Genomic DNA, 27,357 nt, shown 5'->3' on the forward strand with positions numbered 1-27,357 from the left:
AAATATTGGGTAAAATATAATATTGTAATATTATATTTTATGTAATCAATATATTTGAAACAACTAATATAGATGTGTTACATCTATAAATTTAATTAATAAGTGGATAAAAACTTAATATTTATAATATGACAATATTTTTAATCATGAATATTTACCATGGATATTATTAATTTGTAGGTAGGTTTTTACAATACCATGGGATAATACCCACAAGAGAAAGACAGAGAGGGAGAGGAGGGAAGAAAATTATAATACCATGGCCTACTACCATGGTTTAACAATACCATGGTCCATATCGACTTTGGATTATTATGTTATGGATCTAGGATTTTAATTGTTACAATACCATTGGCCAATACCATGGCTTATCAATACCACATGCCCAGAAACAATAACTTATTTCAAAATAAAAATATTTTACAAATATTTTTTTTAATTTAATTTTATAACATTTTTTAATTAAATCTAAGAGAAAAAATGTTATAATTACTTTTGAGGTATATCTAAACCCTCCATCCTCACAACTACTAATAATATTTTCATAGAGATTAAATAGAGTTTTTAATAAATTAAAAAAATGGGAATACTTTTATATATACATATGTGGAATTTATATAATATAAATAATAGTATAAAGAACTAGGATAGATGCATCTTAACCAAGAATCGAAGTGATGAGAAAGAAAAGTGATTAACAATTATAGTGGAAAGATATTGTGTGATTCTTTTATTTTTATTATTATTTTATTTTCTTTAAGATGATTGATCCAAAATATAGGTTTAATATCTTACAACCAATTATGTTTTTTTATTAATATAGATACTTTATTAAATACAATACAATGGGATCATGTTTAAGAAAGAGAGTAAGATGGAAGGGGGAATAGAGTGTCGGAGAGAGACATAGAGGTGAGATACATAAGGAAAGAGGGAAAGGAAGAGAGCGGGAGGGAGAGAGATGGATTTGGAGGGGGAAAGAGAGGGAGTGACAAGGGAGAGATGAAGATGGAATAAGGGAGAGAGGAGATGAGGGAAGAGAAAGAAAAGGAGAGGATAAAGATAGGATAGGAAGGGGAAGATAGAGATAGGGATACAAAGATATGGAGGTGGGAGAGAGAAGGAAAGAGAGAAGTAGAGAGGGAGGGTGATAGTGACAGAGTTGGAGGGTGGAGAGAGAGTGTGTGTATGATGGGGGGAGAGATGGAGGGAGGGAGATAGTGACAAAGTTGGAGGGTGGAGAGAGTGTGTGTATGATGGGGGGAGAGATGGAGGGAGGTGGGAGAGAAGGGGAGAGAGAGGACTTCAAAGGGATGAGAGAGAGGGGGAGAGAGAGAGAGAGTTGAAAGGGGAAGAAAGACGTCGAGGGAGAAAGGTGGAGAGGGAGTGACAAGGGAGAGATGGAGAGTCAGTGAGGAGGGGGGGGGGGGGGAGAGAGAAGGCAGAGAGAGAAGGAGAGGAAGAGGGAGGGAGGGAGAGATAGATAGATATGGAGAGAAAGAGTTTATGTTCTGTGGGTGAGAAGGAGAGACAAGGGGAGATAGAGATATAGATGCGGTGGGGGAGTGGGTAGAAGAGAGAGGCAAAGAGAGGGAGGGAGGAAGAGGGATAGATGGACAGAGAGAGAGAGAGAGAGAGAGAGAGAGAGTAAAGGAAGAAGGGGAGATAGATACATAGATAGATAGATATGGGGGGAGAGAGAGAGAGCGTGACATATGTTTAGGGGGTTGAGATAGAGAAACAAATAAGGAGAGATGGAGGGAGGTATAAATATATATAGCAAGGGGAGAGAGTAAAGAAGAGAAATTTAGGGAGAGGCGGATAGAGTGATACAGGGGAGAGAGGGAGGGTAAGAGAGAGAATGAGATGGGGAGGGAGATAGACACATAATGGAAGGTGGAGAGATAAGGAAGAAGAAAGAGTTTCACAAAGACAAATACAGACATAGAAGTTAGATCTAGAAAGTCATGAATATTTTAGATTTTCAATGTGGTTTTTGATTTCTAATCCTATTGGATCACATGCACTATATGCATTTATTTCAGTGTAGATGTCGATTTATAATTCTATTTAATACCTTACACTAGATGCATTGATTTCAGTGTCGATGTTGATTTCTACTCCTATTTGATTGCTTGCACAAGATGCATTGGTTTTAGTGTATATATTGAATTCTAATCATATTTGATCACTTGCACTAGATGCATTGAATTCAGTTTAGATGATTTCTAATCATATTTAATACTTTACACTAGATGTATTGATTTCAGCGTAGATGTTGATTTCTACTCATATTTCATTGCTTGCATTAGATGCATTGGTTTCAGTGTAGATATTGATTTCTAATTCTATTTGATTACTCGCACTAGGTACATTGATTTCAGTATAGATGATTTCTAATCCTATTTGATTGTTTGCACTAGATGCATTGATTTTAATGTAGATGTTGATTTCTGATTTGATGCAACAAGATGTATGATGTATAATAATTTCAAAGTAATTCGATTAATAGTGTGCATTGATTTCAGTGTAAGCACATCTCTACCTGCTCCATCTATATCTCTATCTCCCATTGTCTCTTCTTCTTTATCTGTGTATCTCAGCCCCTAAACATACACACTCTCTCTCCATATCTATCTATCTCTCTCTCCCTTCCTCCCTTTCCCCTCCCTCTCTATCCCTTCCCCTTCTCTCTCTCTCTCTAAAATTTATCTCTCCATATCTATATCTCTTCCTCCCTCCATGCCTTTGCCTCTCTCTTTGTCCATCTCCCCGTCCCCCTCCCCATCTATATCTCTTAGTGTAAGCACATTAAAATTATTCAACCGTAAATACAATACTTGAATTTTCATCCTAAATAAAATGTTTGCTTACCCAAAATTTTTTCTTCTTGAAACTATAAACTATTTATAATTGGGTACATTCTTATTATTCCCATTTTATATCATTCAACATTGTTAATTACTTTGCATTCAAACACGATAATAGAAAATAACTACCATTGAAAATTATTTGGGGTTTAACACTCCATAAGTCACAATGATTGAATTTCGAAAAAACTACTATTAATATTAGAGAGAAAGAGAGAAGAGGAACATTTTTTACTACACTAGCTTGAGTTAAATATTTGAATGGTCTATGATTCCAACTACTATTTTCATATGATCGATATGAGAAAATGGAAAAAACTAATAGGTGTGACAATAGGAACAATCGAAGAAAATAGTTTCAAATTGATTGCAATGAATTTTTTTTGTAATTGACTATATTCTTAGTATTCACATTTTCTGTCTATCAAAATTGTTACATTGGCACTTTTCACTCAAAATTTGTATTTCATCATTTTTCATCATTCACATTACTAAAAATCTCTCTCATCTCAACAGAAAGAGGTAACTATGCAAATTTTAAATTAAAATGACCAAATTAATCTTAGACGTATTTAACACATTTAAAATGATCAAAATAACTAGATGTTCAACAAATTTTGTATGATTGCACATGACTGAAACCAACATAGATCCATCTTAACACTGGATCTATCAAACAGCAAGAAGGATCAAATCTCTCGAGGTGAAAACCTTTCCTCAAGCTTTGCACTCAAAAAATAGGTCTCCAGGTCGAGAGATTTAATCCCTCTTGACACTTCATAGATCTGGTGTTAAGATGGATCTAGGCTAGTTATTAATATAATAACTATTATATTATTACTATAATAATATAATAATAATTATATTTTTATATTATTATAATAATAATAGAATATAATTGTTATTATTATTTTTATAATTTTATATTATTATTATAATAATATAATATAATTATAATATATTATTATAATAAGAATATATATAATAATAATAATTATTATTATTATTATTATTACTACTAATATAATAACTATTATACTATTATTATAATAATATAATGATAATCTAATATTATTTTGAGTTTATATTATTATTATAATAATATATATAAATAATACGGTTGTTACTAATATTATTATAAAGTGATTTCAGCTGAAAATACTTGTTATTATTTATATAGTTATTAATAATTATAAATAGTTGGTGTTTAAAACAATACACATAATACTTATTAATGTGATTGTATATATCTTTCACATAAGTCTATTAGCCCATATCAACCACATTGGTAAATGTGATTGTGCTAATTATTTAAAAATTACCTTTTATCCTCAACCTTCAAGATATAGGAAAGCCATAATTATCATGTGGCCTCCCAATAGAGGAGAGGGTGGCATTTTTTGAGCATTGAATATTGAAAGCACTTGAAGGGCCAAGTTCAGCGACTACGGTAAGGCATCTTATTTTTTTTTTAAAGTAAGTTGTGTCTTTAACGTTGGCATAATAAGCATTCTCCATCATTATGTGGCCAAAGAAAATGGACCTCCCAAACGACAAACGATAAATAAGGTCATTGTTTAAATATTTTACATTATGGAGTGGTGTTTTTTCATGTGGTTGGGAATGTATAACTTTTTTTTATTATTTTATTAATTTTAAAACATTAAAATTAAATTGTGTAAAATTTGACACTTTAAGTTTAAAATATGTGAAAAAAAAATTTAAAAAAATCCAAACATAGGATATCTGCAATATATGTTAAATGATAATGAACGCGCCCTTAGAAAATGATAATGAGCGCACTTTTGGAGTTTATTTACCACAGGTTAATATCCGTAGTTGATTCACTGATATGCTAACCATCGCCGCAATATAAACACCATATGGGAGATTATGGATGTTGATGGACACATTCACCAGACTCAAGAAGGGATCGGCGATGCTATTGTTCAATTCTTCCAAATGGCATATGTCAACAATGATAATATTTTTGTTGAAGATATTGTATGGGGCACTGATCCTTACCCGATTATGTATGATGCTGAGAAAAATGATGATTTCTTTATGGAAGTCTCTGAAGAAGAACTTTTGGGCGTTCTCAAGTCATTTAAGGGAGACAAAAGCCCTGGTCCTGATGGATGGACGATTGAACTTTTCACACATTTTTTTGATACCCTCAAAGGAGATCTTCTAGGCATGATTGAGGAATCCAGGACCTCGGGCTTCATCCATCACCATATCACTTCCACATATATCGCCCTCATTCCTAAAAACAACTCTACAAAGGGCTTCTCTGACTACAGGCCTATTTCTTTGTGCAACATCATCTACAAAATCATATCAAAGACTATTGTTGGCCGCATGCGCAGAACACTCTCTCGCTACATCACCCCTAAACAACATGGATTTCTCCTGAATAGACTCATCCATGATGCTATGGAAAATGCACAGGAAGGAATGCACTCGATTCACACTAGGCATCTTGAAGTTGCTATTATACAGATTGAACTTCGAAAGGCATATCACTGCCTGGATTGGGGTTTTCCCTGACTTGTCCTTATCAAGATTGGATTGCAACCTAGATGTGTTAATTGGATTATGGCTTGTGTGGATAATGTCAACTATGTTGTCATCATTAATGGGTATCCATGAAAGTTCTTCCAGGCTGACAGGGGTCTTCGACAAGGATGTTCACTATCCCCTCTTTTATTCATCCTTGTTATGGATTGTCTAAGCATGCATATTAAAAAAGTGGTCCTGGAGGACCAATTTCAGCCACTGAAGATGGGAATCAACATCAGCATTTCACATAACGTCTTTGTTGATGACATTCTCATCATGGGTATGCTCTCTCGTTTTTCTTGGTTATGTCTCTTTCACGTTTTCAGTAGCTTTTCTAATGCATCTGGTTTACACATGAATGCTAATAAATTTGTTCTATATCGTGGACAATCTGACTTGGAGATTGTTTCATATATCAAAGGTTTATTTGGTATTGAGGCAATGTCAATTCAAAATGGTTTGAAATATCTTGGTTATCATATCAAACTCTCTTGCTGCAGAATTGCTGATTGGCAATGGCTTGGTGATCGATTCTTCAAAAAGATCTCTGGGTGGGAGTTTAGATGCCTGTCTTTAGGGGGGCGGGTTATCCTCACCTAAGACATTCTGTCATAAATGGGGGTCTATTGGGCTCATCTCTTCCATATCCTTGCATCCATCATTAACAATCTAAACCGCCTAATGGCAAACTTCATCTGGGGGGAAGTCGATATGGGAAAAAATACCATTTGACCAAATTATCCAACATCACTTTTTCTAAGGGTATGGGTGGATGGGGAATCATGGACTTTCGTCATTTCGGTGGAGCACTACTGATAAAATCCCTTTGGAGGGGCTTATTCGGAGTTGGAACATGGAGCAAGATCATTCAACATAAGTATCTTAAAGATAAATATTTCAGTTTTTGGTACAGGAATGGCACCATTGGCATCAAACAGGGATTGGCTATCTGGCTAAGCTTCCTGAAAGTTGAAAAGATATTTATCCACCATTTTGCTTGGAAGTTTCAATCGGGTAACCGTATTCTCATTGGCATTGACCCAATCTTGGGTGCTGGAACGGATTTCACCATCTCTAAGAGGATTATGCAACATCTTAATGGACGCGGCATATTCTTCTGGGGTCAAGTCATAAATGGTTGGCAAGGACCGCTCCTTATATGGAAAAAAAGCCTAGGAATTAGGTTTTTTGGTCAGAAGGAATGGGAGTGGAATCATACTATATCTATAATGATGCATATCGGCATTTGCCACATAGGATCACAGGACAAAAGCATATGGTCGGGAAATATGGCAATTGATAACATCATAGCTGTTGACACATACTCTACTCTTTCTAGCATGGTCGCCAGACAGGGGGAGCACCAAATTTCATATGCCTTTTGGGAAACCAAAGCTCCAATTAAAGTTATAATCTTCACATGGCTTGTCTATCATAATGGAAATCTTGTATGGGACAATTTGCAAAAAAGGAATTGGCATGGTCCTAAGATACGCACTATTTCCAAAAATGATGCTGAGGATAATGACCACATCTTTCTACACTGCCAATATACTATTCAGGTATGGAAAAAGATAGCTTCCCTCATTGGCTTCCCGTACATTCACCATAACTGCATTAGGGACTCATTAAAATGGTGGTGTGCACAAAAATCTTCCTGGAGAGCCATTCTCCTTTTCCTCTTCTTCGCCATCTAGAATTGGAGAAACAGGTACATCTTCTAGAACTCTTTGGAAGATTTATTTTTGGTTATTGAAAGAATCACCACTAATCTTTCAATATATTCTGCTCAATCCCCATGCACTAATATTGGTCCACATAAGCATATAAATACACAATTCATGTACCCAATGGGGTTTTTCAATGTGGCAACTCAAAGGAACTCTTGTGCATGTGGCTTTTAGATAGCTATGACTGTTGATTTGTCATATGGGGTCTACTGGAATGGTGGTTGTGGTACCAATAACAAAGCAAAAGCATTAGCTCTCTGGAGGATCCTATGATTCAACAGTTTCCTTGGAAACACCATTTTTCATATTTATGGAGATTTGAAGATTATTATTGATCAGGTCATGGGGAGGGCCTCCATCAATAACCCCATGCTACAAGGATGGCTAGAAAGGATCGAAATTCTATGGCAACTCCATGGCTGCTCCACAATCTAGCATATTGGAAGGAACCTGAACAATGAAGCAGACAACTTATCCAAGAAAGGCTTACTGGGGTTGATTGGCAAATGGTACTTGGAGATCACTTGGGAACAATACATTCTTGATATGGGTGACTTCCCATTTCCGGGTTAAATCACTAGCTTTCCTATTCACACTCTTTTTTGTCAATTTTGTTGTATATGTATATTATCTTGTTTTTTTGCTGCACATTGATGGAATGTGGCATATAGATAGGACTGTTTATGTTTTGATAATACATTTTCTTTCAGGTGTATAAGATATGTTGAATATAACTTCTCTCAATTGAATTGATCATCTTTCTTGGCATTTTGGTGGTGATTTAGATCACACCTCATCCTCCTTATCATGTCATTTAGGAAGATCATATACATTCTGTTGAATGTTGACTGTATGTAACTGTCATATAGTTTATCTGTTAAGAAGAAGACGAATTTAAGATATTTTTTAGTGTTAAGATCTATCTTTTGATTTCTGAAGGTTCTAATGACTTTTCATATTATCAATTTTTGGTTTATAATTTTTGAATCCAATCAAAATCAAAATCACAACTATGTTTTTCACAGTGGAATCGACGTTTAAAAATTTGTGCATTCATTCAATTAATAATCAACAATTAGTGTAGATAATGGCATCGCTGTAACAGTGCCTATGGTTAAAAAGTGTGATAACATTAAATCTATAATGGTGGAAAGATTTGAATTTTTAATACTTAGGTAAAGACACCTTAAAGTAGTGATGAACTATATGCTTATATTTAAAGAAATGGTATGAAAGCATTATTATATTTAAAGAGATTATATGAAATCATTTTATAGCTTACGTATAAAAAAAAATTCAGGGTTTCATTTCTTATGATGGATAGTTTAGACATCACTTAGTGACTTCTTCTTAGAGTATAAGCTAATCTCATAGGTCCCAAAAATACTTTAATAATTATTATTATTATTATTATATATATATATATATATATATATATATATATATATATAGATACAACTAAATTAAATAAATATAATAATGTTTTAGAAAGTTTGACTTTTGAGATAGATATGGGTAGCGCAAATTGTTACGCTTCTATTTGTTTGAAGAACTAAGATGGGGCAACACGTACTCATAAATTTTAATGCATATTTATGGTCTACATGACCATATCATTAATGAGATATCATATGGTTAAGTAGAATAAAGAAACGCGAAGGTGGTGGATCTATCGCACATTTCTCAATCTTGAAATTCGTGTGGCAGAGTGTGTTAACAAGGCCTCCCTCATGGTGTATTCCATGCACAACATTCTTTCTTTTGACTTGGCAGTTACCTGCCTACAGAGAATATAAATGTGATTTTGATTTGGTTGTGGTGCATTTGCATTCATTCAGGAGGGGACGCATACTCCTAATGTCCCACTTGATTGAAGAAGTGCAAGACATGGTGACAAATTTGTACAAATATTAATGCATATGGATCACGCTCCAAAAACTGGACCCTTGTTGAGATGCTTTGCGCAATTTCAGCCCTCAGTCAACATATATTGCTCCCTAGAATTACACATAGCTTGAGGTTGTCTCCCAAACAGCCTACACTACGCAATCCTAGAATCGACCGAACCGATTGTGACCCAGAATAGTGAAAAACTTTCTTAGTAAGCCATCTCAATCTATGTTTCTCGCAAGCAAATCAACCAACCCTCCAGCTGGTCAGCCAAAGAGTTTGACCAGGCAGTGACCTCGGGACTCACTCGCCCAAAAAAATGCACAAAAGCTGCAGACCTTTCCTGCTCTACTAACTGAAGAAATTGCACTAACATGCCAGATAGATATTTTGTGTCCATCCATGTCTCCCTCAAAAAATTACATAGCGTTTCCAGCCAAACACCCAGACAGCTAGCCTGCTTCTCAACCAAAAAGTTGCACATTTTTCATGAGCAGTCACCGATATGCCAAGCATCCCGCTCAACTCAGAAACTGTGATGGGATGTCTAGCAGGCTAGCCTCCTAGCAATTATGCATTTGTCACTAGCAGCACCCTTGTAGCCCGCTGCCAGCTCCCTAAGAAAAATGTGCTTTTTTCTCGATAAGCGTCCTGCAACCCACTGCCACTACCCCAGAGGAATTGCACAGAGTTTTCTGCCAAGCCCCTCTACTTCCTACATTGCTTCCCATAAAAAATTGTGCATATTTGCCCACCAACTGAGCTAGATCCCGTGGACAGTCACTACTGATTCGAATTGTCCATCTCAATCTCCCAATGACTTCTGCGCAATTTTCAACAACAGTACCCAGAGACCACATCCCAGCTTGAAATCTCCCTTACACATTTTCATGGCCTTTTCCTTTCTCGTAGTCCCCTGTATCCATAAGAAAATGACAATGCATCATGGTAGACTAGGAGGTTTATGGGTTTGATGTCATCTCGTGAGGAGTGATTTCAAATACAAGTACATGGACAAGACATGACGCGAAGACGGACGGGATGAACAAGGAGAGCACATGCGAGGATATTTGTTCGTGAACAGCTGAATGAACGATGCATGCAAGGAGATTTTCTTGCGAATGGATGATGCATGCGAGGATATTTTTCGTGAACTGACAATGCATGCAAGGATATTTTTTCGCGAATGAACAAACACATGAAGCATGTGAAAGCACAAGTGAAGGAGCGACTTGCACATGCAACATCAAGCGAACACCAAGACCATCAAAGACTCCGCACACCTTGCCATGCAGAGGTAAAGCTATGATACACCAAGAGCACATCCATCACTTAGTAGCACTGCAGCTCAACATGGACACCACTAGAAACATGAACATACCATCACTATCGTGTCGAGTCGTGTCATGAGTAATCTCGATCACATCACTACAGTGGGCCATATTGTTGTAAATCAATGTAATGTAACGTGGAAGTCCAAGAGACCCACATGTTATACGAAGAGTCATGTAAAGCTGAAGAGTCAAATAAGTCAAACAATCATGAGGGAAGTCGAATAGTCACAAGGGCCAGTTATACCCTTGTCTATAAATACCCCCTCATTTGTACATGCAATGGACTTTTTCACCTTGGATCCTCCCACATAGCCCTAAGAGTCTGTAATCTTTTCTTTGAGGAGTGAGTAGTGGCTTCAACGCCCCTCTCATGGGGTTAGTGATGTATGGTGTACCGATGTGTCTTATAACTTTCACTTAATTCAGAAGCCTGATAACATGCCAGTGCATTTTCACATATGTATTGTAATTGTTTGTAAGACCGATCTCAGAACACTTGTAGTGCATGTTTCTTTAACCTATGTTAAAACAATTGAATTATTTCAATTGTTTTAATACATATGTTTATGAAAATATGTTGTATAAGTTATTAATGTTGTCTTGCCCGCATGGGATGCCTAACAAAACATTAGATAAAACCTTTCCCATAAAATTGTTATAACGACCATCACATTCACGAAAACTACTTCGTTGAGTGTTGTACGTGTTATCTCCTCTTATAATTTGTGACTATTGCATCAGTGTGGACTACTCCTTCAAAAGATGCGCATGTCCTGTTGTGTTGTGTGTCTGTGACAGAGTTGGGACTCTTCCCTTCCAACTGGAGACTCACATCCACCTCCTCCCTCTGTGGTGAAAGAACCTTGACACAAGTAACACTAAGCACTCCCCAAGAATGAGAACCTCAGTGTTTGAAGATGAAGCAGACCACTCTCACATGCCGACGAGAAAGAGCTAAGGGATATCTTTAAGATAATGACAATTGGGCCATCATACCAGATGAAACTCCTACACCAAATAGTGTGAGGTCTAGTTGGGACCTCATAGTAGGAATATCTCATGAATGTTGATGGGTCCGGCGTCATCAAAACATCCCAAATACTTCAACTTAATCTTTCTCTCTTTATACGTAAAGAATTTGAATATTATTGTGAAAAAAGTTGATACAATTAACACACAACATTTAACAAGTGTAATATGCAGCGTTGTTTCTTAGTACTTTCCTATTATGTGTAATTGATAGAAAAACTTATTGTAACTAGGACAAAAATAATACTACTACTATGCAAAAAAATGTCTATATTTATAGTGATTTTTTAACCTACTTCTTTTTAATTATATTACTATTTTCTTACACTAACTTGGATTTGTATCTCAAACATATCATAAAACATGCTTCCTCATGGAAGTTAGTGACATTATAACTCCTAATTACTATAGTATGTTAGTTGTCCTATAACATAAGATCTAGACTATGTATCTTTGTGATCACCAAAAAGGATATCTTAAATTTGTGTCTCAAGTTTATCACAAACCATGATCAACCATGGAAGTTAGTGTCATTTAAAAATCCCAGTTAGTATGTTATGTTAGATGTAAAAAAATGGTAATATACTTTTAAAAAGTAGGTTAAAAAATCACTATAAATATAGACATTTTTTTGCATAGTAGTAGTTTTATTATTATCCTAGTTACAATAAGTTTTTCTGTCAATTATGCATAATAGGTAGGTACTAAGCAACAAAGCTGCATATTACACTTGTTAAATGTTGTGTGTTAATTGTATCAACTTTTTTCATAATAATATTTAAATGCTTTATGTATAAAGAGAGAAAAATTAAGTTGAAGTATTTGAGATGATAATTAAAATATTATTTTATTTAAATGCGAAAAAGGTTCGAGACAATTTAAAATTGTTTCAATGTAACATTCCATTTTGAAAATTATAAAATTATAAAATTACTAGAATCACTTTTAGCATAGATAATTAACTCATCCAAATTATAATGTAGCACTATTGAAACTTTTTAATATAGAGAGTAATTTTATATTTTATGCTTTAAATATTTTATTGCACTATGTTTAGGCCGATAGGCCTTCCTTTGAGTGAGCTTTTTGTCTACACTTTGTTTCTCTGCTTGACATCTATTATATGCTTTTCTGTTTGACATCTGGCAGTAAAAGATATTTTCCAATTCATTATCCTCACCGCGCATCACATCTGGCAAGCATGCACTCATCAGGTTACCTGTAATCCCATGTTTCTAATGGTGAACAGGTATTGAACAAGTAAGCATGCATTCATGGATTAGAAAACTGTGAATGCAGATTATCCCAAAAAGGGCATTAGGCAGAGGATTTTGGTGTATGTTTCCAAGGTTATCTTCTTTTGGCTATGTTTCTATTCATTATTCATATTTATATTCTTGTAGCATGTCTGCTGGTTTTTGATGTAAAAAGTTCTAAAGTTCATGTCAGACTGTTCTTAAATTAGTGAATTCTCTTGGTTTCCTAGGGTTTGTGGTTGTTCTTGCGTTAGGATCCATGTTTTATTTCCATTCTAGTTTGTCTCAGAGTATATGTTTGCTTTGATTTCCTATTTTCAATGTTCTTCAAATTTGCTTTCGAGGGTTTAGTACAAGAATATATCGATTTTATTTAAGGCGGTGTGACCGCGATTGCATTGCCTAAAAGTGGTTTTTTTGAAAGAGATTGATAGTAATTTTTTGTTGCGGTTTTGGATTTTCTGTTTTGATGTTTGGGCTTTGGTCTTATGCTTTCGTTCTTGTTCTCTGTGTTGTAGATCGCTCTTATCCTTGAATCATGGCTCGTATGAAGCCAACAATGGTGGTGGAAGATACACTTAATCAAGGATGTGTGCAATATGGGTTAGTAATTAAATTCAAATCAATTCATTAAAACTAGGCGACAAGAATTAGATGCATTGCTATTACACATCATTTTTTTTAATACTTTCTTTTTCTTTTTCTTCATTTTGGAGGTTTTCTATGACTATAGATATAGAGAGAGTCCCAGAATACAATTCTTTGTATTTGAAATTAATCTCATGTCAATCTCTTTATGTTTTCTTCAAATCTTAAAGTCGGGAAATTTTCGAATGCTCTGAAGCCTTCTAGTTAGATTATGTGCTGTTAGTATACATTGATTTCAAAATAAGCTTTTTATAATTTTTTCTTTCATTCTTTGTTCGATATCTTTACTCATGGAGCTCTTTTATTTTAGTTCACCAAGTTGAACACATTTTTTCTACTTTGGGAATATCCTCTCACTTGGAACCATTGAGTGGTGTAATGGCATTGGGTGAGCGATATAGTAGCAGAGTATTTGCTTTCTTTTTGCATTCTGTGGTAGGATGGTAGAGAAGGCAAGGATCCGGGACACTCGGATTCTAATGGTTGCTAACCTAGTTTCAGCTACTTCCCTCACCAGCATCGATGTGAAATTGGCACCTGGAGCATGCAATTGGCAATTTAAACAATTTACCGTATGAATGCATGCCCCATATGAGTGCATGCCTGCATATTTCATATTTATTACAAAAAATATGTGGGAATATGCATACATCTCATCTCATGTACCAAGAGAAGGGACTAGTTTAGAATTTGATTGCAAATTTTATTGACCTAAACATTTGGAAGTCAATATGCCCATACCATGAAAATATATGGTGAATGAAATAAATTGAACCCTGACATTTTCATGGTACTTATTTATAGCACCCTTGAACTAGTGTAGTAACGGAACTTTCTATGAACAATGAGTAATTGTGTGCTACTGTAATCCAGTAGAAGTCGTGGGGTAGCCTCTTTGTGTCCATGACCCAACAATAAATTTCTATTGGCACCCTTTAATGCAGTCGGTTTTATTTCAAATTTCTCTCTAACAGCGAGGTCTATAAAATAGCAATTGTGTCAAAACGAAGCTGTCCTAGCTATCAACTACCTTTCTTTATTATTTAGTTCTTTCATTATACTAAGTATAGTTCTCTATTGAAGGAGGGGAAACTTTCGACATTCTCCTTAATTGAAGGAGGAGAAACTTTTGGCATTCTCCTTAATTGGTAAAAAAATGGAGTGGATGCTCTCTGTTGCTAACGTTGGAAACCTATAGTTGGTGCATGTGTTCTTTATGTGGAACTAATTTCAATTCTTAACTTTATCTTCTTTAGAGCTAAAAAGCTATTACATATTACGCGGGGCTATGGTATCCCACATATTTGTTCTATTTATCCAAAATTTTGGCCATAAGCAAACCTATCTCATCTCATAGAACAAGAAAAGAGGTTGTGCCAAAGTGACCTCTTTGTATTCCTAACATGAGAAGAGTATTTCTGCATCTCTCTATTTTATTCAGCTTAATTTACTTTCTACTAAGACAATGAATCTCAGGGAATTGAAGTGTGCAAAAATAGCATTCATTAATGTGGGGCTATGACATTTCTATTTTTAACTGTGAAAGAATTCATCCTGGTCATTTGTTGTTCTTAACATAAATATTTTAGTGAGTGTCTACATTGTTTGACATGCATACCCATACTGTATTTGGTATTTCTTCCTTGAAATCGAATGGAGATGTTCAATACACTATTCTTTAATGTAACATTTATACCTTTTATTTATTATATATAATTTTGATATATTCTTATTGGTATCTCCATGCATCTTACAAAGTGGTGAAAAATGTGCCAAACATGGATGATTTTACTTATGTGTATTTTCTTGATACTGATAATTGATGGCAGATGTTCACACTACCGTCGGAGATGCCAAATAAGGGCTCTGTGTTGTAATGAAGTCTTTGACTGTAGGCATTGTCATAATGAGGCCAAAGTATGCTTCTTTTTCTTTACTTCATTCATATCTATTTCAAGTTTAATGGTTGTGTTTGGCTTATATACTTGTTAAAATAGAACTAGAAAATTACGTCTCTTCTAATTTCATTTGTGAGGGTATAGTATGGACTGATCTCATATCTGAACAGAATTCAATGGATGTCCATCCACTTGACAGACATGATGTACCGCGCCATGAAGTTTGAAAGGTAAGGTTCTATCTTGTTTTCCAGTTAGATGTTATTCATTATGATGTTTGTCTTAATGCTCTGAACAATATGTATTCTTTGTAATTAGTAAAGATTTTTTAGGTTGTAACATCATAATATTTTCTGAAGGTAGATTTGAAAGATGTAAAGATTTAACTTTTATTCTTCTCAAAAGATAAATGGTCAATTATCTAGCAAATTTTATCTAACTTGCTGGATTACTATATTGCTTTTGTTTATTTATAGTTATTCTCGTATGTTTGCAGTATATTTCTCTTGTTATTTATAGTTATTCTTGTATGTATGCAGGTTATCTATTCACATTGTAGAACTGAACAAGATGTAAGAGCTAAGCCTTTTTAATTTTAATAATGTGCATAAAATTTAGAGGTAAACACTATAATGCTTCTTGAGTTATTTTAAAAATGATTATGCACTGCCATTTTGCAGGTTCAGCAAACCTGCATTACTTGTGGTGTTTGTATGGGAAAGTACTTCTGTGAAAAATGCAATTTCTTTGATGATGAGGTACGCTTTAAATGCCTTTTCAGGTTTACTAGTTCTGGTTCAGGAAAACAAAGAGTTTCACTGATGGTTTGGATGTATACGCTCTTGGTTCTAATTGTACTTGCCACTTTGGTTTTCCAGGACTCAAAATAGCAATACTACTGTGACGGATGTGGAATTTGCAGGTATGCTTTTCTCTTTTTCCTTTGATGTTTCTTGCTCTCTTGTAAAGTAATCTTTCATGCTATTGTGAAATGTATTAGATGTATTTCTTGCCTTTGACTTTAGCTACTTGTGCTGGTTTTCAGAACTGGCGGCAACGATAATTTCTTCCATTGTTATAAATGTGGTATGTTCTTTATGACTTCTCAAATTATCACTGCTTCTTCTCAAATTATCACCGCTTCTTCCCTTGTTTCATTGTAGTGTGAGAATGATTTATTTGCTCATGTACCTTTTTCTAGGATGTTGCTACTCTATCCGCGTGAAGGATTGCCACCCTTGTGTGGAAAAAGCAATGCACCACAACTTCCCTGTGTTTTGAGGTAGGTCACACTTATCTGCATAGTGTAGTAATTGTAGTTTTCTTTTTATAGCATAATTTAGACTGGCATTATTTAGATATCCAAACCCTCGTTTGTTGACTCCTCTACAGTATTTATTCAACTCTACAAAGCTTATCAGCATATTGCCTTGTGGTCGCACTATTAACATGCATTGCTTGAAAGAGATGCACGAGCATCTTCAGTAAGTTTCATATGTGGCCTGTTTTGTGCCCTATCTCACAACCTCTTGTTTCTAGTCTACCTATACTATTACACAATACTAGATATACTTGCTGATATGCCCATTAATGGTACCTTCTTCAGCAATCTGTGGTCACAGCTTGTAGCAGCTTTAATTTTATTTCAAATGTCTTGCCATTCTAACATGTTTGTTTGTCTTTTGCAGATTTGCTTCTCTAGTGTGCTCCAAATCTGTTTGTGATAGGTCTAAATTATGGGAGAAACTTGACCGAGAGGTAGATATTTTCAACAAGATGAACATCTTGAAGTCATCTTGCAATGGGTTGTATAAAGAGTAGCTTATTATGTGTGTTTTTTGCTAATTTTGATTTCTCATATTTGAAATTTTCTTTCGTCCAATGGAAATTGATTTTTTAAGTTTCTTGAGTGGATTCTGATATTTTTCTTTTGTCATGTAGGTTGCTTTGACTCCAATGCCCGAAGCTTACCAGAACAAAATGGTAAGTTGTCTGATGTTAACGTGGTATAATTTGGAGGCATATTTTAGAGCCCATTAGTAGCGTGAGAGAAAATACCTCACCACTTTATTGTCGATCATTTGAGCAGGTTTGGATCTTATGCAATGACTGTGGAGTAACTTCTCAAGTAAATTTCACATTGTTGCACACAAGTGTCAAAGTTGCAATTCTTATAACACCCGAGAGACCAGGGGAGGTCCTTCTGCAAATTCATGTAGATCTCATCTTTGATATTCTCAAATGTTCAAATTCATGTATCCCTCTTTACCACTTGTAAGGTTGCCTTAGCACTGCTTATGTGGCATGAAAAACAGCTGTACTGCAAATTTCTATGCAGTGGCATTACTGTAAGAATTCATTGTAACGGTTGAGTTTTTGTGGCACTACTCTATAGTTGTTAACATCATAACAGAGTTGATGCTCTGTGCCCACTTCAACAAAGACCACAAGAAGGGAAATTCTTTATCGTGCAGCTCTCACGCCACGACAAAACAAGTATCAAATTCTGTCTTTGAAAATCTGCAGATCATGAATTACAATGGAATGAAGGTCTCTTTTTCTATATGTGACTTTAGTCTAACCTGATACGTGCAGGATTTAATTTCCTGTGAAATGAAGATGTATTTTCCCTTTTGCAATGGCATGTTATTTCTCAAGCAATTTACTGTTGTTCCCATGACCAGAGGTGTGAAGAAGCCTCATAGATATCATCCCGGAACAGTTGATCTTCGGTATGTACACGCAGTTTAAATTTGCATCGGATTCTATCGATATGTTTACAATTTTTTCTTTATAGTATATGTATTTTATTGCAAATTGTTTAATCGACTGAGTAGAGAAATTCAAAAGTATGAGAAGAGCACGGAGTTGCTAATTCAGAAGCTGCTATTTCAAAGGCTTGTGAGGGAAATTGCCCAGGACTTCAAGGTAACGTGTCACCTTTCTCGTTAAAATGTTAGCTTAATTGGCGACCCATTTAAATGAATTGCTTGGTACTCTATTTTGGCAGTGGTACTTGTCTAATTATTTTGTTTTATTGTGTTCAGATGGATCTGCGATTCCAGAGTCATGCTGTCTTGGCACTTCAGGAGGGTGCAGAGGCCTATCTTGTCGATCTGTTTGAAGATACTAACCTCTGTGCCATACATGTGAAGAGGGCGACCGTCAAGCCAAAAGACATTCAGCTTGCAAGGCATATCTGTGGGGAAAGGGCCTAGGCCTATTTTCACAGTGATGATTTGTAAAGGTCGGATATTTTTGGGGGGAGAATCCTGTAGCATGTTTTGATGAAGGAAGCTTTTTGCAGAAACGCATTGTAGACTGTAGGATTCTGTAATGTCGTATAATTGAAGTTTACGTTGACTACAATGGATATTGTGGATTTATGACTTCTAATTGAATGGGTCGACTCGAGCTAATTGTAGCTACTTATTAATATGAAACTTTTTGCCATTCGAAGCCATGTTTTTTGAACTCATACTACATGTTGATGCTTGTTAAGCTCTTCATTATTATATGGTTTAATTATTGTTTATCAATGTTTTGGAGCCCATACTGCATGTTGATTCTTGTGAAGTTCTTCATTATTATATGGTATAGTTACTGTTTATCAATGTTGAAGCGTTATATGTGTCTTCATGTATAAATTTAATTTTTTTTCGGTAAACAACATTCCTCGTGATTTATATTCTACATTTTCTATTACTTTACGCTGATAATATTCTGCACTTTGTATTACATTTCACTGATAATTGATCGCAATACAACATGTTGTTTGAAAATGTCTTTTATCAATGTTGGAGTGCTATATGTGTCTTCATGTATAAAACTGGTTGTTGAACAATAATTTATCCTGTCTGCAAGAGAGGGCTGTTTTATCTTTTCTACAAGAGAGGGTTGTGCATCTGCCAGAATTCTTCATAGTGGAACTTGTTTATATTTTTTTTAATAATTGACTTTGAAGTTTACAAATAGTTGGATGGATTTTATTTAGTAGGGTGAAGCAATTATTCTACAAATCCACTAAGGTTGTGAGCAATGAGTATTTATAATTACGTTATTAAATATTTGGATAGGTTTTATCAGCAAGGCTGAATCTACTATTTTGTAATGCACAATAGTCTTGCGATGTGTTTGCAAAAACATGTTCTTGAATATTTGCATGGATTTTATCTGTCTGACTGTTTATCTGTCGCACTGAAGTGAGTGATTATGGAATGTTTAGTGGTTGTATAAATTTGTTTGGAAAATTTTGTTTTTGAATACTTGGGAAGAGATTAGTTTGTAATGTGTGGTAGTTGTGAGAAATCTGTTTGCAAAAGTGCGAGTTGCTGCAATGCTCAGGTGGGAAGTTTCTTTTGGAAAATTGTTTTGCCATTGTTTTTGTGATGGTGCAGTTTTAGCTAGTATTCATTTTTATTCATTGTGAAATTTTATTCATTCTTTCCATATGGCCAATTCATTGTCAGTTTGTTGTTGTTGTCTCGTAGTGGCTACACTCAGAGAGCCACAATGTGGCTAATTCATTATTGTCAACTTAGTGCATCTCGGCCACTTTGTCAATTTAATGATTACTTGAAGAAACTCTTCAAGTGTCATGTTTCGTTATCCAGTGTGAATTTTTATGTCTTCTTCCCATGTGACCAAATCATTGTCAATTTAGTGCATCTCGGCCACCATGTCGATTTACAACACATGTTGGTTGAAGAGTTTCACAATTAACTACTTAACACTCGGTTCTGATTTTTCATGAAACCCTCATTCCCAGTTTTAAGGAATCATTCATTTTCAGTTTTCCAACCAAATTACTTTTTAAATAAAACAATGAAACACTCGTTCTCAAATAAAAATGTTCTCACGTAAAAGATAGAAATACTCGTTCTCAGTGTTCTACCCAAATTTGAAGGGTTACCACCAAGTTTGAAGGTTTTAAAGCAATAGCATTTTTAATGCTCAATTTGAGGGGTCTGGTTTTTTTTGGGTACTACAATTCTTCTGAATAATGGAAATTTCCAGCTTATTTGCTTATATCAAACATTTGTGTAGGGTTTCAACCAATTAACATTTCATTGAGTATGTATTTACAAATCAATGATATTGGGATCAAATCCCACAAAGCAATTCTATATATGCTCTTCAAATTCCTTCAAGCTTTTGAAAGTAAAACCAATGAATTATCAAATTTTACTATAATAAAAAACAATTAGAAAGCTTTTAGCCATCCTAAATTGCCCATCCTTTAGGCTTGAGCCAACATCTCTTTTAGAAAAATTTAACAATTCCAATTCAATAATCCTGTTGGCCTATCTTTATATCTTTTGAGACAATTGCTAGTTATTAGAATATGTCAATCTTAATTAATATATTCTAATAGATATACTGTTTTAAAATATTTAAAGCATAATGTACAAAATTATTCTCTATATTAAAAAGTTTCAATAATACTACATTATAATTTGGATGAATTAATTATCTAAACTAAAAGAAAATTTTATAATTTTATAATCTTTCAAAATGGAATATTACATTGAAGCAATTCTAAATGGTCTATAACTTTTTCACTTTTAAATAGTCTCAATTTTTCCTTTTATATTAAGTGATTATTTATTCTAATATTAGTTAATTTATTTAATTAACTTTACCTAGCATATGCTTTTGCGTGTCATGTTCACGTAAAATTCCACGCAAAACATTTACATATTAAATACCATATACCATTTTTAATTCACCATGTAGAATTTAAACAATGCGTTATCTAAATGTGTCACGCATTTTATATAATTTATTTAAATGCATTAGATTTAAGGCACTAATTATATATCTTAGTTGTTCACTTTAATAAAGGTGCACTTTTTAAGGTCGGGGTTTAAATTAAAAAGGAGATATTATACCATGGTTATATCCCAGATCTATATGCTATACGTGATCATAAACACATTGTTAATCGCTTCCACACATAATATCATACATTAACTAAGGTATAATACTTGCTTGGCAGCTGGTAGGTTGGATATTTCGTATATTTTCTCGCCGTTGATCGAGTGGATGATCACATTTAATTGTCAAATTAATAATGAGATATTTATTATTATTTACTATTTATAAATGTAAATTAATTTTAAAAATTTTTAAATATAAAATTATCTATTAATAATTTAATTTATAAAAATCTTGTTAAATATTAAAAATAATTAATTTTTTAATTTTACTATAACCACATTAAATAACTTCATTCTATTTTAATCCAATTTTATTAAATTTCTTTTTTTAATATTTTCATAATTAATTGTTGTCTTTGAGTGCTAGTATCTTACTCAACCGTTCCGACTAGAATCCTACTCAGCGTATTATGATTCCAAGCCATTCCACAACCTAATCCCCCTACCCTAAGGTTTTGTGGCCCCCTCCCTTGTGGGATGATTGTTAATATGTTAAGCTTTATAAAAAAATAAAAAATATATTTTAAAATAAAATTAATATTAATATACTTCTTAAAGTTTATATTTAAATGATGTTATCTTGATATGATGTTGAAAAATAAATAACATGGAAGTAGACATTTAATATATCTAAGCATTGAGAAATATGTTGATAATGATTAGTATCTATTAAGAATCATATGGTTTATTTGATTTTAAAAAGGAATGAAATTACATCTAACTATTTAATATTTGATTTCTATGGCCATGTTATATGATATATAAGACAAACAATTTGAGAGAGTTTTTTTCATCTTCCATCCTTTTAGTATAGCAAAAGTCACACTCTTTTATTCCATTATAGTTTATGAATTGACTAAATTCCAACTTCACTATGAACCTTACTTGAGCCTAATCAATATAGGCTAAAGCATGCCTCAGAGTTGAACCTAGGTGGATGGGATGACAAACCACAATCCCAACCACTTTAGCTAAGAACCATTGGCAAAATAATATTATTTTTAATATCACATTTAATTTGCATAATGATCTTCTCCTTTATTTCTTAATGGTTTAGCCCAATTTATTAAATAATTATATATAACTAGAAATATTCTACCATTTCTTTTATATAATATATATTTTTTGAACATCTATTTATTTTTATGGAAGCTAGAGATGTTATATGAACAAAATTTGCATCCTTAAGATGCAACAAAATTACATAAAAATTTATAGCCACCCAAAAGACTTTGTTTGAGTGGTTTTTATAAAAATTATTTAAACTGCTGTAGAAAAGAATATATATATATATATCTAACTTTGTAGGCCCAACAAACGATATCTAATTTGAGATTTTATTTTTTTTCCTTTTGTAAGCTAGGTAAATTTTGTGTAAGCCAGGGTAAATTTAAAAGACATAGGATGAGTCTTACTTATGCCTACAAGCGTGTCACTCGAAACCAAACGATTATCATAGGAATGTGGCTTTGGACTAGATAATAAGTCCAAATTTGATAACATAGTTATACAAATTAAAAACTGAGATAGAGAATAATAAAATGCTAAGGCGAATAGGCCTACTACTGTCATGTGGACCATGTCGAGTATTGATCTAAAATAAAAAAAATGGAAAATAAAATCATGAACCTTCAAATGGGGAGTCCACCTAGATAGGATTAGGGTAGAAAGTGGCTTCCTCCAAAACGGAGAACTCCAAATAAATCATTTTATTCACTGTTAGAGATAACTGAATAAAAATTTTCATAAGCTAGAGTTGCGATTCATTTAAGTGTGGGAGAATCTTTTGTTGTTCTTCACACCCATCCACTTAGACCTTTCCCATTATTATTTTGATTTGCTAGTATATACCAATAGTTTGGAGGTACCAAGTGCACATAGTGCTAGTGTTACCAATCTTTGGAATCTAATGTTGAATTTCACATTTCACATCTATTTTTAAGATGAAATGATGTTCAACTTAAGCTTCCTATTGAAGAATGTGAATTTCATGTCAAATGGCTTGGAAGGTGTTCTCCCAAAAGGATGCTTCAAACCTTTTCACATTTGACTTTGTTCTAGAGTGTGCTAGCTCTTTCCTTCCCTATCATCCTCAATGACCGGAGGAGGATCCAAACCTTAGAATTATGACTTGGAGGAAAGAGGAACTAGGCGAAAGGAAACTAAGGTGTAGGAAGGAGTAGATAATGAACATAGAGCACTTGGAAACAACAGGGGAGGGCTGCAAGTGAAGAGAAGGAAAACAAGATCAAAAGAAGGTTCATAAGGCTTGAAGAAAGAAGGAAAAAACTAGGGGAAAGCTAAAGGGAGAAGCCTCACCCAATAAGGAATTATAGTTGCATGGAAAACGAAAAGACTAATTGCATATAGAAATAATTAAGGACAAGGCCAATAAAATAAAAAAATGAAGAAAAAATAGAAACTCCCCCAAAAAACCCTTGATATTGAAACCACCTTGACATCTTTTAATGCCACCACCGACCATTAAGAGGACTCTGCGTAATGAAGGCATGACTTAATAATAGATGTGAGTAGGGTTAGATTCCCTTGATTTTAGCATAAGTGAGAGAGTAGATGAGTTTGCCTTGAAACTAAGATACATGTCCCTATTAATAATCACTATCACTGAGATGTTAACAATGAGTAGATATCAAGGTTGCGGGATTGTTAAAAGAGGACATCATGGAGATACCTCATATGAGAATTATAAAGTAATACATAGAAGAAAATATAAAAACCTTTAACTAAATTAGTAGGTTATAAATTACCTTAGGTGGCACCATTTAAATTGATAATGGCTATAAGCGCTGCATCAATTGATACCATGTCTTAGTGAGCTAAATGAAATTGAAAGTGACATAGTGAGGAGCCCAACGCCTCAACTTCTCCCAAAAGCTAATTAACAGCAAACTTTCAGCACAAATAGCTCACACTTATCCGTAGGACCATTCGGAAAGGAATCCAATCGACCCAATGTAATCTTAGAAATGACAGAATACAACAGGAGAATAGGCTGGGCCTCAAGGCAAAGACAAAATATGGCCAAATATTGAGGGGGTCTCAATAGCAACACTTGCGCTTACTACAATCCCATCTCCATAGGTTTGTGCTACAAAGAAACAGCGGGGATTACTTATCCACTATGATAGATGCACTCTATTATACGATATGTATTCTCCGTTAATGCAGATTATTACCATTTCATCATTGCTATTCCGGAACAGTGGGTCAACGTATGGCTTTGGAATATTTTAAAATCAGTGTCAGTCTATATTAAATTTGAATTTATCGCCCTAAAGTGAGCTTTCGTAAATCTCGGGGTGCCTTTAAATAGCATACCGTTCATCCTTCCAAGCAATGTGTCTCTTACAAAGTGTGTTCCATATGGAATTTCATACTTTTACTGCTATTCTGTCTTTCCGTCTACCTGTAACATTAATGGCAGGCCGCGAGCGTGCTGTCACAGCAGCTATTGTTGGTTTATTTTTCTGTTTGCTCTTCATACGGCTGTTGCAGAAGAGAAGAATTAGGGGCAGATTGCCTCCAGGACCCTTTCCATGGCCAATAATCGGAAATCTCCACCAATTGGTACAGCCCGCTCACCGTACTCTGAAAGGCCTTGCTGACAAATATGGCCCCATTTTCTGTCTGCACTTAGGTTCCGTCCCTGCTGTCATCGTTTCTTCTTCTGAGATGGCCAAACTCTTTCTTAAAACCCATGATTTGGTGTTTTCCAGCCGGCCTCTAACATCCGCTGGGAAATACATATTTTTCAATTATCAGGATGTGATCTTCGCTCAGTATGGAGATCACTGGAGGAAAATGAGAAAAATATGCGTATTAGAACTCCTGACTGCCAAAAGAATCGAGTCCTTCAGGCCCGCGCGAGAGGAAGAGGTGTCTGCCATGATCCGTTCAATCTGGGAGGAGAGTGAGAACGGAATAATAACTGTGAATCTGAGCAAGGCCATCTCTACTCTCAACTCCAACATAATTTGGCGGATGCTGGCAGGGAGGAAATTTACTGACGATGATTTGGGTGGGGATTTCGGAAGTTTTAAGGATTTAATAGTAGAGCTGATATCTACAGTGGGAGCTTTTAACATCGGAGACTTTATTCCTTGTTTGGATTGGCTTGATCTGCAAGGCATCAAACGGCGCATGAAGAAGATGCATAAAGCATTCAATGAATTTGCAGAGAAATTAATAGAAGACCACGTTCCTCATCGCATGGCCTCGACCTCGAATCACCAGAAAGAGGAAGAGCCCTATGTTAAAGATTTCGTCGATGTATTGCTCGAGAAAGCTGAGGCCGACTCCAAAATGACGCGGGAAACTGTCAAGGCTGTTGTTCTTGTATATATGTCTCGCCGGCTTCGGCCAATCTTTTATAATTTAGGATCCTCGTTCTTAAACTTATTTTTTTAAATATTTTGCACTGATTAAATTCGTATTTGTGCAGGACATGCTCGCAGGTGGTTTGGAAACGACATCGACTACCTTAGAATGGGCAATGAGTGAGCTGCTCAGACATCCCCATGTGATGAAGAGTTTGCAAGAAGAAATCGAATGTGTCGTCGGCAAAGATCGAAAAGTGAATGAATCTGATGTAGCAAGCATGAAATACCTCCATTGCGTGGTGAAAGAGACGCTAAGATTATACCCACCTGCGGTGATAGCGATTCCTCATGAATCTGTAGAGGCTGTGACAGTCGGAGGATACTATATCCCTAAGAAAACAATGTTGATTGCGAATTTGTGGGCTATAGGAAGGGATCCCAATGTGTGGGGGGCAGATGCTTCCGAATACAAGCCGGAAAGATTCATGAGGGATGAACATGTCAATTCAACAGATCAATCAGACTTCAGAATGATTCCGTTTAGTGCAGGAAGGAGAGGATGCCCAGGGGCAGCCATGGCTATTCCCACGATTGAACTCACATTGGCTCAGCTGGTGCACATTTTTAACTGGAGAGTTGAAGGTGATCCGTCCCAGCTCGATATGACGGAAGTATGTGGGGCCTCGATTCCAAGGCAAGTTCCGCTGTTTGCTTATCCAGCGTTGAGGGTAAGCTTTCCACTCTATTACAGTTATGAAGCCTAAGAGTGGCAAGGCACCGTGCCGCTTTCCTATTTTCGCGAGCAATGCTTTCGCTATATGCTCTTCTAGTTTGTACCATTGCTTTCGCTACTCGCTTCTCAAAAATAGTTTAGGCTCATAGCGTTACCTTGATTGCATTAGCTTTTGCAATTTTTGTTAGGTATCTGGTGGACAGAAGATTAGCCCTGTATTTTTCCGTTCAAATATTAATCAGTATCACACTATTTTCATTTGTGTTACAAGCTTTGAATTTTCTATTGCAATGATTTTTGTAATATCCCTCTATTACCATTAATCTTACCAATTATCTCATATATATATATATATATATAATTCTCTATTGTAATGATTTTGTGAAATATATTCTATTACCATTAATCTAAGTAACTATCTTTGTTTATTATAATATATATGTTTATGTTTGGTCTAACTAATAAATGAAGTGAATTTTTTTCTTGAATTTGATAATATAATTTTCTAAATATTATGATTTTTTATTATTTAAAATGCAATACAATGTATAAATAAATTTAGAATTTTATAAATTAAATATATGGTTTCTAAAAATATTTATTGGATTTTAAATAAAATTACAAAAAAAAAACTGTTTCTCCCATAAATAAATAAATTAGTTAAAAACACAAAAACAAAAAAAAACATTATTTTCACATCGAATTAAGTGGACACTCTCTCTTGTCATTTAATGGTAATATAGATGTCATTTAATGGTAATATAGATATTATATTTTTTTATTATTTAAAAAACAATGTGTAAAAAAATTCAGAATTTTAGAAGTTAAACATATGGTCTCTAAAAATATGTAACATATACTTACTTAAGGCACATAAAATCAAAACAAAAAAAAATACTTTTCAAAAGTTACCACACTCAACACAACACTTACGGAAATGGGGAACTTGATGAAAATTCATACGCTCTAAAACCATACGAAGGGTAAGGTTAATGTATAATGTTAATTTGATGTTTGTGATGTTTTGATTCTGAAGGTCATTAATTTTATTAAGGGCTCCAAGAGGCTTTACTGTCATATATCGCTTGTATTTACCACAGTTGTATGCCTTCTAGACCCTTTTATACA

At 34.6% G+C, this 27,357-nt stretch overlaps 2 protein-coding genes and 1 pseudogene across 2 annotated transcripts; all 3 read left to right on the forward strand.

The window, feature by feature from the left end:
* Window positions 1-6,196: 6,196 nt before the first annotated feature.
* Window positions 6,197-17,449, forward strand: LOC149252064 (uncharacterized; annotated as a pseudogene).
* Window positions 17,450-17,635: 186 nt separating this feature from the next.
* On the forward strand, window positions 17,636-18,435 carry LOC149252065 (histone H3.3-like). The gene is made up of 4 exons (XM_089454064.1): window positions 17,636-17,713; window positions 17,813-17,949; window positions 18,055-18,145; window positions 18,265-18,435. The coding sequence occupies exons 1-4, from the start codon at window positions 17,636-17,638 to the stop codon at window positions 18,433-18,435; spliced, it is 477 nt and encodes a 158-aa protein (XP_089310190.1).
* A 6,101-nt stretch (window positions 18,436-24,536) lies between these two features.
* On the forward strand, window positions 24,537-26,339 carry LOC149252066 (cytochrome P450 750A1-like). The gene is made up of 2 exons (XM_089456607.1): window positions 24,537-25,512; window positions 25,619-26,339. The coding sequence occupies exons 1-2, from the start codon at window positions 24,541-24,543 to the stop codon at window positions 26,258-26,260; spliced, it is 1,614 nt and encodes a 537-aa protein (XP_089312733.1). The 5' UTR covers window positions 24,537-24,540; the 3' UTR covers window positions 26,261-26,339.
* The last annotated feature ends 1,018 nt before the right edge of the window (window positions 26,340-27,357 follow it).

The sequence above is a fragment of the Pinus tabuliformis genome, chromosome 7 (assembly GCF_031772625.1).
Source record: "Pinus tabuliformis cultivar Carrire ecotype Pingquan chromosome 7, CPIR1, whole genome shotgun sequence".
In the NCBI taxonomy this organism is placed as follows: Eukaryota; Viridiplantae; Streptophyta; class Pinopsida; order Pinales; family Pinaceae; genus Pinus; species Pinus tabuliformis.

Excerpts from the sequence above, each read along its gene's own strand:
- LOC149252065 (XM_089454064.1), top strand. The coding sequence starts at position 17,636 with ATGCTCTGTGCCCACTTCAACAAAGACCACAAGAAGGGAAATTCTTTA. Across the intron at positions 17,950-18,054 it reads CCCGGAACAGTTGATCTTCG|AGAAATTCAAAAGTATGAGA; the intron begins GTATGTACACGC and ends TCGACTGAGTAG. Across the intron at positions 18,146-18,264 it reads AAATTGCCCAGGACTTCAAG|ATGGATCTGCGATTCCAGAG; the intron begins GTAACGTGTCAC and ends TATTGTGTTCAG.
- LOC149252066 (XM_089456607.1), top strand. The coding sequence starts at position 24,541 with ATGGAATTTCATACTTTTACTGCTATTCTGTCTTTCCGTCTACCTGTA. Across the intron at positions 25,513-25,618 it reads CTGTCAAGGCTGTTGTTCTT|GACATGCTCGCAGGTGGTTT; the intron begins GTATATATGTCT and ends GTATTTGTGCAG.